General features: G+C 41.3%; 2 protein-coding genes across 3 annotated transcripts; one reads left to right on the forward strand and one right to left on the reverse strand.

The window, feature by feature from the left end:
- Positions 1-3,087: 3,087 nt before the first annotated feature.
- gnpat (glyceronephosphate O-acyltransferase) lies at positions 3,088-10,041 on the reverse strand. Of its 2 annotated transcripts, none has more exons than XM_088403010.1 (17): positions 9,849-10,041; positions 8,473-8,664; positions 8,233-8,409; positions 8,023-8,152; positions 7,809-7,936; positions 7,191-7,266; positions 6,964-7,115; positions 6,735-6,865; positions 6,172-6,398; positions 5,789-5,881; positions 5,299-5,454; positions 5,033-5,112; positions 4,805-4,945; positions 4,638-4,737; positions 4,477-4,561; positions 3,638-3,699; positions 3,088-3,568 (listed from the first exon to the last, which is right to left on the reverse strand). In XM_088403010.1, the coding sequence occupies exons 1-17, from the start codon at positions 9,870-9,872 to the stop codon at positions 3,525-3,527; spliced, it is 1,998 nt and encodes a 665-aa protein (XP_088259136.1). In that variant the 5' UTR covers positions 9,873-10,041; the 3' UTR covers positions 3,088-3,524. The 2 variants fall into 2 exon arrangements, with proteins under 2 accessions (XP_088259136.1, XP_088259135.1); XM_088403009.1 differs by having other exon boundaries at positions 5,299-5,457.
- Positions 10,035-12,693, forward strand: fsaf1 (40S small subunit processome assembly factor 1). The gene is made up of 8 exons (XM_088403011.1): positions 10,035-10,258; positions 11,033-11,286; positions 11,536-11,595; positions 11,665-11,760; positions 11,833-11,916; positions 11,991-12,016; positions 12,151-12,287; positions 12,356-12,693. The coding sequence occupies exons 1-7, from the start codon at positions 10,180-10,182 to the stop codon at positions 12,284-12,286; spliced, it is 735 nt and encodes a 244-aa protein (XP_088259137.1). The 5' UTR covers positions 10,035-10,179; the 3' UTR covers position 12,287; positions 12,356-12,693.
- Position 12,694: the final 1 nt, after the last annotated feature.

The raw sequence follows: 12,694 nt of genomic DNA on the forward strand, positions 1-12,694 counted from the left end.
GTTTTTTAGGGGGTTGGGTGTGGAGGGGTACCACCATACATTTATAACAAAAATGTGTGTGCATTCAAAATGGCACTCGGCGCTAAATTTTACATCACACCAAATGTGAGAAAAACGCTATCAATATCAACATAATAATTAGAATAACTACATAAAGAAAAGTTTTTTGAGTAAACACTTAAACCAGCCGGCAAATTTTGGCCAATTATTTTTCTGCTGATGTTTAAAAGGCTATGATTGGCCGGCCGATGAATTGGTCGACACTACTAATTTTAAAATAATAGATCCCTTTAAGGATTATGTTTTTGTCTACATGTGTTGCTGCACCGTTTGTATCCGATGTTTATTCCATAACGGGTTATGACATTACTACATAGATGCTATTCGCTAGCCCGTCTGTGACATTTCTCACGATATTTAAAACATACAAACACATGGGTACAAAAACACCACCGCTTAGGTTGCAGGGCTCGCAAATGCAATTTCCCAGCTGCCCTGGCGGCCGGCGTTAAATCCAGAATGCAATGGCTCGCAAGTGACGTATTGGAGAGGATGCTTGCATTTTCACGCCGCCGCCGCTTTGCTTCCTTTCATAACGGAGCGAGCGCGTCGGAAATTGACAACGGAAATTGTCGTCCGCGCAATGTTGCGTTTGGTCAGTCAAGAGCGTCAGGAAATGACATGTGGAGGAAGTTGAAATCTAAAATAAGAAAAACAAATCAACACCATGGTGCGTGTGTGTGTGTGTGTGTGTGTGTGTGTGTGTGTCCGTGTGTGTGTGCAGTAGTGTAAATGAGATTATCAGCACAAGTTATAATTACTTTGTGCGGAATGAGAGGCCAAAAATTTGTTTTTTCTCGGGCCTAGCGTTCCTTGTAACAACTTTATAATATTAATGATATGAAATTATATTTTTTGTCGATTCGTAGTTTTTTTTTACTCAATGATACAATAAAAATTGGGGAAAACATTGAAACATAAATAATTTTTAAAAAATGAAGAAAAATGAAACATCCATGAAAAATACCTACAGGTTTACTAGTTCATTTTTTCCAATAAAATTAAGGATAGATGAGTATCCAGGTATTGATATCAGTGCCGATGCCAGCCTTCTCTCAAGGATAGCTGGAATAAATATATTGGGTTCATACGTTTTCACCCATAATTGGGTTGTTTTTAGAATGCAGGACTTAGTAATTGGAATTATACAAAATTGACAATTTCTTAACTTTTTAGTAAAATTGATATATTGGGACATATTAGTGCGTCTTTAAAATGATCTGTCAGTTTTTTTCTGGATATTTGATGCATCAAAAGCACTGGTAGTATCAGTACTTGGTATCGGTTACATCTCAGGAATTGACTCTTCTTACTGGTATCGTTCCAAACAAAAGTGGTACTGAACGCCCCTGAATAGAATAAAATCAAATAAAATCTTTTCCCGATTAGCACAATTTGTAATTTCACAAGTGGAAATTGCTTGATGACGTACTGCCATTTGCGCTTTGAAGTTTTGTTGGCTTCCCTGAACATGAAATTTAAACAACTGGTGCCGCTGGGTTTAGATTGCCTCCTATACACACACACACACTCTCGCAAATATGCACACACACACCTGCCAATATATCACAGCCTCCAGGTGTGAAGATTGATGGCATTAAATTGCTTCTATCCAGTATTTTTTTTATCAGGATTTACAGGCCTTGCTGTACGCACTGCTCTCCGGCACCACTCCCGTCCATAAATCATTCCTTTTCACCTTCCCGACACACACACACACACACACACGCATACACACGTGGACGCGGGGATATGGCTATAACAAGATGGATGATCCACCGGCCAAGACAAAAAAAAAAGTGGCGAGTGCACACACGAGCACGCGTGTACGTTTTGACTTGGTAATGGAAAATGTCAATCCGCGTACGAGGAGGGCCCGACCGACGTCGACGTTCCCGCCCTTACGCCCGTTGCTCTCATTATAGGGAAATGTCACCTTATTTCCCAGACTACATGTCGCATGATTAATTCCGGGGGAAAAGGCGAGACGGACGGCGAGACAAGGGGGAACGCTGGCGTGTGACACCGGGTTTCGGGTTTTGCTCGTCAACGCCGTTGAGACTGGACTCACTTAGTGAAATCACAGATGTGTTTGGAAATAGTTTTGAACACAAGACGGACTTGACAAAATGCGGAGCGAGGATTTAGAGTGCCCCGTCGTTGCAGCGTGGAAAGCAGAGAAATTGCACGCCTCAAAACGTAGTGATGTCAAAAGGTGTACCGATATCACTTTTTCAGACCGATATTGCAGCCTAGAGAACTGTCCGCTACCGGTGTCGATCTGATATGATAGCAAATTATTTTTAGCTTGGATCGTTAGAAGTGACACTATTCAAACAAGAAACAAGTCAGCGATCGTAGGGATGAGAAAATATGACAAATTTATCCAACATGTTGGCGACAGAAATTCTCTTGAACACGAAAATGTAAAGTGCATGAATAAAATAGAAAACTCGTTTCACTACAGTACAGTATATGGTGGGAACAACAGAGGGTGGGACATAAAAATAGAAGTGGAGTGTGGAATGGACTGTTTGCTTCAGCGTGTTAAAATTGGAAATTTTGGAGACCGATATAATCTGATACTGTTTTTGGAGATAATATTGGATCATTATCAATACTGGATTTGGACACTGTCAAAAGAAAGTTGTGGGTTGTAATTTCAGCATTTTTTTTTGATAAAAAAAAACCTCTAACCTGTTTTCCCAGAAAATCTACATCATTTTTTCGAAAAATATATTTTTTTAATTAAACTTTTGAATTTGAATTTCACTAGCGTCTCAAGGTTCTAACCTGCTATCAAAGCTACAAATAAGGCAAGTCTGACCCCTAGCGGTCAAATATATTTTGTCCCATACAAAAACCTCCTGAGAACCAGCCTATTCTTTTTGTTGGACATTTATTTTTTGCCTATCCAAGTGTGTCAGTAGACGACATCCTAGCCTTTACAGTGTCATGTGTTAGGGTGGGATAACAACTTTATTGTCTTGCTAGGACAACCTGGACACAAGAGTGGACACAAATGAATAGTTTCAGAATAAACTGGTGTTTTTTTTTAATTCATGTAATTAGATTCCATCTAGAATTATTTTTAAAAAGTATATTGAACATACAAATTTGTTACAGATCACCTCGCTATGACCAATATTTGTGTAAATACTTTAATAATATTTTCTGAACACAACACACGGACAAATTTGTATAAAGTACAAAAAGCAGAATAGAAAAAATAATTACTGAGGATAGATTAGCAGAAGTTTGCGATTTTCTTGAGGTAAATTCACACATTTGACACGTTGGCCTTCAGTCGAGAACAAAAAGCTCTTGAACCATGTGTTTGACCTGAAGGCAAGATGTTAGTTCAAAACACACACACACACACACACAAAAACATGAGTCATGAATTCAAGTGGTTTGGTTGGCACGCTGACGTCCAAAACGTCGTTTGGTGAACATTCACAGCATTAGAGGCGAGCCATGGCAACGTTGGGAGGCGCCAGCTTCCCTCCTGCGCAAAAGGTGAGGGGTTAACTTCTTTTTACGTATGTTTGTGTGTGACACACTTGCCATTTCTTACTCAATGTGTCTTCCACAGAGGTCAGTTTCGCTTTGTTGACGCTCAAAGTGTGCTGCTGCGCTCTGAGGAAACAACACGGTCGGCTTTTGTAAGAAAATAGAAACGATTGCTGAAAACAAAAGATTGTTTTACAATAAATGGTAACCATCAAAAAAATCTCAATGTAAATGATTTATTCAAAATGACAATGTGTAGATTTTGATGCCATCTCGTGGTGAACTAACAGAATGCAGTTTCGAAGCAAGCATACTACACGCTGCACGAAGAATTTGCAAGTCTACTACGACGACAAAATATTTGCAAAGTTCCACTCCTTTGAGTATTCGTCGAAGAAAAGTGGGGGCAAAACATTATTACTATACCTAAGTGATGGTGATAGCACAAGATGTTGCTAAATCTTACAACCATATCATTAAGAATCTTAACCATACGTCGCCTCCTGGTGGTTGCTAACTACATTTAGAGAGTGTTTGAAAAAGTGTTTGATTAGATCAGCAGTAGAGCCCATAGTCTAAATGTCAATAATTTATCACCACTGGCCAGCCAAAATCATCATTAAAAATAGATGATTGAAACATTGTGTAATACGATGCAATGTCTCACTCAAACCAGCAGAGGTCAGTGTTTGCTGCCTTATAAAGTGGCGTGATTTCTGAAAACAAAAAGGAGGTGCGCACCATTTCGCTTATAAGCATTGATTCTCCAAGACAATATAAAAATTTAGAAAGACTAGACTTTTAAAATAACTATGAAATTTGGGGGCTTTTTTTTTCACCTAAATTCTAATCATTCACAATGTGTTCAGGATTATGTCAGGATGATATAGAAAACAAGTGCACCTCCGCACGCCGCCAAGCCTGAGCAAAGCAGTCAAAGCGTTCTTGTGCAGGTCCGACGATAACACCTCCAGGTACGCCAGCCTCCCTGCAACAAAACCCGCCGCCTTACACACCTCACCATCTTTTCACATGAAATCGTGTGCAAAATAAACACAACCGACCCGCTAGCAAATGTTTGATGGTAAACTGGCGGATGGCCGGGATGAACGACTTTTGCGTCAGCATCTCATCTGCCTCCTCCAAAAGAAAACTGCAAACCACCTGCACACAAATTATTTGACTCTGCATGCAGAAATCCATATATATAAAATCATATCTAATCACTGACCAGGTATCCTTGCAGGAATGGCTCCAACAAACCCGTGAGAAAGTCCAAGGTCCTCTGCCCCCGTTCTGTCGCCGCCACGTCGTGCTGGGTGACCTGCAGCACCCCCGTCTTCTCCAAAAGGTAACATGCCTCGTCGAAATCCTTTAAAAAAAAAAAAAAAAAGTCGAGATAAAACAACTGCTAGAGAAATTTCGAGTGAACGCTCAATGAAAAGTTAGAGGCGCTCACCTGCACGGTGGCTCCCGGACACAGGATGAACTCGTTGAAGAAGACGTCCCTCAGAAATCTGAAGCGATCGAAAACATCCTCTGCGGCAGGAAAAAAGAAAAAAGTTTGACGCTAACCATAGAACAGGAAATGGAAGTAGCATTAGGATGTAGCTGCTCAGTGGAATAATAAGATACATTAAAGTATTAATGGTGGTAATTGAGGTATATACACACATATATAAATATATATATTAAAAGAACAAATGTGTGGTGACTGCGGCTCACGTTTTTGAGTGGAAGAGGCGGTGCTGAGGGCCGAAGCAAGCAGCGCTGGTCGCAGGAAGACGTGTAGCGCCTGGTTCCTGTAGGAGGCGCAAGAGAGCACCAGCACAGCCTGGCTCAGGAGCTCTTCTTCTGGGGAGATGGCCGCCTCGGTGGCTCCTGCTGAGTGAGGAAAAAAAGGGAGGCTATGAAAAAATTCAGAAAAAAAACATACATAGAAAAGAATGTCAATATTGTGGACGAAAGTATCTAGACACTTTCAGAAAGTGATGAAAATGTGGCGCAATCACTGTTCAAATAATGAATGTATCAATGTTTAGCAATCTATGACAAGCAAAACAATTCAAAGCTCTTCCACTAGAGGGCAGAAGAAACTTCACTTTTAGTATTTATCCACCTGTTCATTCAAGGGGTCATTTGGAAATCTATTGCAACACCTGATTGATTAGTAGTCATGTCCCAATACTTAAGTTCAAAGTAGTCCCGAACAAACCTTGCTCAAGGTGAACTCTCCCCTCAGAGACCCTCACGAGTCCTCCATGCAAGGCCAGGCTGGAGGACACCACCTCAGATGGATGCAAGTGGTCTGAAAAAAATGGAATTCAAATAAAGTTTGACACACTACATTGATTAAGCAACCGTGGTAAATTTGAATTCGTTTACATACGATGAGCAGGCACTCATGGCCAACAACAAGGCACTCTAATTATCCTCAAATATGTATAACGTAATTAAACAAATCTCTCAATTTTACATGGCCTGTAAAGGTTTTATTCTATATTTGAAACCTTCCAAATAAAACTCAACAAAAAACAACCTTGTGTGTGTATATGAATGGACTCATTGTCGTCGTGGCAACAAAGCGCCGCACTGTACCGGGCCAGTGGAGGAAGGCGCCGTACTGCCGAGAAAGGTCGCGCAGCCAAACGACCTCTTCGGTCAGCTCATCCAGCATCATTGCCGCGTCCTGCTTCTGCAGCAGCAGAGTCGCCAGGAGGACCCACGGCTTCAGCACCGAGTTCTCCTCCTGCGCCCTCACTAGCCTGTAGGCCGTGTCGTTCACAAAGCGTGCTATCTCCTCGCTGGGCCTTGTTGGGATGTGTCTAGAAAATGTCAAAACGTCTTTCATTTTACATATCAAATATACGCCTCTTGATAATGCTACCGGTTTACAGATGAAGGCTAATGCAATCCAAATAAATTACATTTCCACTTCATATTCAAACCGACAGTGCCCTCTAGAGGAGAAATAAAATATCATGAGGTTTCATTTTCCCATTACTAATCCACGCATATATACGAATGAAGGCAAAAATTTAAATATTGCTTTGCAGCTTTTGGGTGGCATCAGATCTTTCTAATTGTTTTTGTTTCCTTTAGTCCCCATTATTGACACTAACAACAACAGAAAAGAAACAATTGAGCTGCTAGTTTGCTACCTGGGCGTCAGATTAAATTGAGAGCGGTCCACTTGTCCATGTGCTAAACTTCTGACCGACACGGGCTGACCAAAGTAAACATGGATGCTGCCGTAGTCTTCCCGCAGGATCTTCCTGGCCTTAATGAGACCCTGGCATGAACGAGAAAACCAAAATCAAGGTATGAAGTACACTCACGAACTGATACAAGAGAGCAAAAAACGTTTTCTGCGCGCATGTTGCGACTCACCGACGTAGACTCTTTAGGCTTGGGAACCCCGAGAAGCTCCCGGGCGTAGAGCGCCTCCTCGAGGATCCTCTCGTAGCTGATGCTGACCGGCACCAAGCACACGTCAAAAACTTGGCCCTTGAGAAAGGGCTCCATCACGATGTTCAACAGACCTTGGAGAGAACACACGCCATACGGTGAATATTAACTGTTTATGATTCGTTCTTCTTCTCCTATGGTCTTCTTACCCAACTTTGGCGTTAAGGATTTAGCCGTTCGACTTCGCGTACCCTCGAGGAAAAACTCAACGGGAGCGTACCCGTTCTGGAAAAAGCACAATTGACAATTATGAAAACAAACACAAAAAATAGAACAGGTAAAAACATCAAAATTGTATATCCATATTAACAACTGCTAACAAAATAGTATAGGGAGTGCTTAGTTAAAAGGGAATTTTGACGTCAACAGTTGTCAAAGGCAGTGAATGATATAACTAATTTAATGCCGGCCATGTATGGATGGAACTTTCATGTCAATAGCCGTCCATGGTAGCGAATTACTTCATTTATTTGCGTCCATCTTAAGTAAAAACTTAATTTTGCTCTCAGTAACCGTCAATGGCAGTGAATGACTTATTCACTGCCAGCCAAGTGGAAATAGATCTTTGCCGTCAATAGCCGTCAAAGGCAGTCAATGTTAACTTATTCAATGCGAGCCAAGTAAAAGTGGAATTTGGAGGTCAATAGTCGTCAAAGTCAGTGAATGACTTAGTCACTGCCAGCAAAGTAAATATAGATGTTTGACGTCAGTAGCCGTCAATGGTATCGAATGAATGTTAACTTATTTACTGTGATGTTCGTCCTTACCTTGACAATGGTCTTGACATACTCGGAGAAGACGGCCCAGTACAGTTTATCTCCACCAAACGAGCGTCGGATAAAGAAAGCGCCGGACATTCGCAGCATCTCACCAACAAATTTCATGCCCATGAAATCTGGAGGCGGGGAAACACGCAGGAAGTGTATCCTACGAGGCTTCGTGTACAGTACGTGAGGCCCTGCGAACCCGATAACGACATACCCATTCCGGCGGCGATGACGGGCAGGGCGAGGTCGTAGGTGTACAGGATGTAGGACATGAGCAGGAAGTCCATGTAGCTGCGGTGGCTCGGCAGGAGAACCACCGGGTGCTCTTGGATGGCCTGCTGGAGCTAATCACAAAGTCCGTTGCTAGCTTACTTAGCGTGCCTAGCATTACGCTAGTACCTTGACTTAAGAGTAAGACCCTCACTCTCTGGATGCCTTCCTCGTTCACGCAGACGCTCCGAAACAAGGTCTTAAACACCTTGCTGAGGGTGAAGGCGAAAAAGCGAACCGTGCTGAGCTGCAGGCGGTGGGCCATCTCGTCCAAGATGGCCGACGCGTCCGCCTGGACTTCGTCCATCGTTTTGCCTGTCTCTTTGGCCACCTTGAGAAAATGAAAAACAAGGGTCAGCTCATTATCCCCACACTTATTTTTGCTATGATTTACCTGTCGGATGACATAGCGAAGGTGATCCGAGTGCAGCGCGGCATTCTTGAGCGTGTCCGGCGTGCACGGCGTCAAGCCTTTGTAGAGGACGGGCGTGTAGCACTTGACGGCGTATCGCAGGTCGCTGGAACTCCGCCGTTCCTCCAGGATGTCTTCAAAGTCATCTCGTTTGTTCAGCATCGGATCTCGACGCTAAATAAAAAGGACGTAATAAGGAAACGGACATAAACATAGAACGCCTCAATCGAATGCACAAAATGAGGAAACTTGATGAGACATATATACATATATTTCTAAAATATTGTCCCTATCCAATGAAAAGCATTATCCCTGGATTTTGCCATTTCTCGCCAATTAAAATTGTTTTGCATGTAAAAACAGATACCCTATGGAAAATATACAAATTATTACAGGCCAATAGGAGGGGAACATTTGGAGAAAATGCAAACTTTACCGGACATTCAGAAAAAGGATGTAAAAAAGTCACGAGGCAGTGACGAAGACAGTGAAGCGGTGTTGGGTCATTTTTTTCCCACTTTTTTTCTACAAAATTCTCAGTTTTGAAGCATAAACACAGAAAAAAACTAAACATTAAGCTGTGAATGTTTGTTTCGTGTTTCATTCATATGGGGTTCCCAGCAACTGTTTGTTGGGGGAAAAAAAAGAGATTTTAACCGTGATTGTGACCTTTCAACAAAAACAAAAAACAAAAACACTAAGTGGTCTCATTTTATTGTTTTTAAATTCACTGTAGCACTTTGAGATTTTCTGACAAGCATAAAGTGCAATACAAATAACATGTATCAGTTATTATTATTATTATTATTGGCTCGTACCAATCTCATTTTAATTATTATCAAACATTGTATTGTTACATGCCTTCAGACTTGGTGGAACTCAGTTGGAATTTAGCTAGATAAATGAAAATGAACAATTTATGGGGAGGACAGTTTCGTTTTGTTAAACAAGGAAAATGTAGGAAATCTTTCCAATGTAAAAATGTCCATTAACGACAATACATAAACATTATGTGACAAACTATTGAATGGGATGTCATAAGCTGAATAGTTTATTTTATTGTTTATTTATAATTACAGAAAAGACGCAGCATTTGAAGACACAAACGTCATTGATAACTTACAAATCGTTTTCTATTGGTGAGCAACAAATCAAAAATGTTGGTAAAACGACTTGAACACAAAAATGTACTTTTGATTTTGTATGTCATTAAATTGTGTTATTATAAGCATATGACTAGGGCAGATAGTCATTCTGTGGGCTGCTAAATGGAGAAGCAAGTCAAATGTCAAATGCCGCACGCAAAAAACCGAGTGGGTTTAGCTTAGCATGCACGCCAATCGAAAACGTTCACATACCGAGTAAGCCGCCTTGGATGCCATTCGTCCTCACGTGAGCAGCCACGCTGCATCCAGCGAGGCTTTTATTGTTTTTTTGTTTTTTTACGAGCTGTTCAATTGATAAAACACAACAGTGATATCGGCTTGCAGAGGAGAAACTTCACATGGGCGTTAGCTACCACTTCCGGCATTTTGCCATACATGGACGGCAGCCGAGGAGGACCAAACCGCACCGCGTCGTCACTACCACGCGTGTGGCGTTTGTATTTGTCGTATGCGACGACGAAGCAACTACTACGTTTCATTTATCTGTGTTTTAATGTAAATTCCTTATTCAACTAACCTTAAAATGAAGCCCGACGTAAATGGGGACGTTGACGAGGATTGTGCTGTTTTGGAACAAGTTTTGGATACGTTGTACGATTTTGGTAAGTTTAGCCATGTAGCTAGCTTGTGGACAAACGTTCTTCGTTTGTCGGGCTCCATCGTTCTTTTGTTATTTTTTTTCTCGCTGTATTTACGCTGTCAGTACGTCATCACTGTTAAGATTCGTTCAAAAACTCTTAAGTCAATTTTAACAGCATGAAAGGCTGACGGTTGAAACTAGTGGTGAAGCTAACTGCTAGCCGCTAGCTTTTCTAAATACTGTAATCGAATGTAAACATAATAAAAGCTGTCATTTCAGTAATACGTGTAATATAACAGTGATTTGATTAAAATATATATAATTGTCTTGGGGGGGGGGGGGGTCAAAACTCATGTGCAAACCTAAATGCGGACTGAAATACACATTATACTGTAGTACAGTATGTGCACAATTTTTTTTAAATGAATGGTTTACAATACACCTAAGCACGTACGTTATACTTCCAACAACTTTCACAATTACCTAAGCAAAAAAAAGTTGCTCCAGTTCTTGTCCAACATTGTAAAATTACACGAATGAATTGGTGTGTTGTACTGAAAAACAATGTTTACAAATTGTGATTCACATTCACAACGGTGAAAATAATCCAGCGAAATTTCTCACAAGAACACTGTACACATTGAGACCATTTCATAGAAAAGGCAAAATGAGGTGTGTGAACCACCCCAATACAATTGCCTTTCTATCCCCAAAATATGACATCTACCGAGTGTCTCTCAATACTTTATCCCTAATATATTGAGTTTTGTTGTGTTCCCTGTTCATGCCTGTGCAGGAAATGGGTCCACAAAAAGAAAGAAAAAGAAAAAAAGATGCAAGCAAGATTCGGATCCGGAGGATTCGGCCGATTTCTGCAATGTTAATGGAGACCAAAGAGAAGACCAAGAATCGTCTGAGATGACTGTCCAGAGTCACGGTACAGAACATGCTGCTGTCAAGCCATTGAGGCAGGTAGAGGTAGTGACCTTCCAGGATCCCGCCAAAAGACAAAAGATGACCACTCAGATGCCCACAGTAGATACGAAAAATGTAAGTGTGTTTTATTTTCTAACCCCAACCCCCAGTGAAGTTTGGCAATGTTATAAAAAAAAAACAGAAGAATATAGGTTGAAGATAATTTTGCAAACTGTGCTCTTTTTTTTTTTCTTATTTCCATTTTACACAAGGTAAGCAACTTAATTGGAATTGGGGTCTTTTTTTGCTTCCCCTCACTGGACTCCTTAATAAGTACCGTACACTTGTTGAACTCAAGTTATTTTTCCCTCTTTACTTCTCCAGCCTGTGCAGACTTCGGAGAAACAGCACAGTGCTCCACAACGGGGTCTCAGTTTGGAGAAGGTAAGTGGTTTTACATATCAAACTCTGTGTGTGCGATTGCTATTTATACCGTGGTATTGTGTGCGTTAGGCTCGCCTTGAGGTGCATCGCTTCGGTATCACGGGTTACAGAAAAGAGCAGCAGCGAGTCTTTGAGGAGGAGCGGGCCGTCATGTTGGGCGCACGGGTAGGAAGACCTCGGCGTTACATCAATGGCCGTGTGATTGTCACTTGACAGACTTGTTTGACTTTTTTGTAGCCTGCCAAGAAGAGTTATTTGAACTATAAGGTGCTGCAGCAGCAAATTAAAGAGAAGAAGGCTGCAAAGGTGGAAATGCATCCGGTAAGTCCTCCAGAATTACTCAATAATTTCTGTTCTTTTCTTACTGTGTTGGTTTTTTTTTTTGGTTTTAATAGGACCTCAAAAAGAAGAGGAATCCAAGGTATGTGTCTAAAAAGTTTTAAAATCATAATATTTGAAGTCATTTTAGCCGGAAACCTTAAGAGTTGTGTCTAACCGGCATGGTCTTAGCCGCCATATTCTCATGATGATGGCGATGAATGTGTCTATCTCCAGCAAGGACAACAAGAAGACGACGACGTCTAGCTCGTCCTCGGCTCCCACGGGTCAGGTGGGCCGCTTCAAAGATGGCGTGCTGGTCCTCAGCCACAAGGAGATTAAGTCCATCAAGAGCAAGATTCAACGCAAATGAGGTGGGTAGGCGATCGCTGCCAGGCCCCTCACCCGTTGTGTGTCAATTGTGTTTTTTTTTTTTTTTCAGGAAAACTTCTTTCCCATGTAGAACAAGGATTCAGACTCAGCAGTAAAATGTGTTAAATTCTTCTTATTCCATCTCCTTTGGTGAGTAATTTAGCTTCATTTTAGTGTTGTAATGCGGCACACAATTCTTTTTTTTCACATGTATGAAATTCGTGGAAAATGTTGCTGAACACATGGTAATGAAGTTTTTATGTGCCATTGAGCTGATCGTGAGAATTGAACCCCCCCCCTCCAACATTGACTTTATTTGTATGGACATTATGGACTCCGTATTATGGACATAGTGAAAATTCATCTTTACTGCAAATGGAGGATACAAATGGACGTCAGTGCACCAAAC

This window comes from Hippichthys cyanospilos, chromosome 20, assembly GCF_059441005.1.
Source record: "Hippichthys cyanospilos isolate Australia breed blue-spotted pipefish chromosome 20, RoL_Hcya_1.0, whole genome shotgun sequence".
Taxonomy (NCBI): Eukaryota; Metazoa; Chordata; class Actinopteri; order Syngnathiformes; family Syngnathidae; genus Hippichthys; species Hippichthys cyanospilos.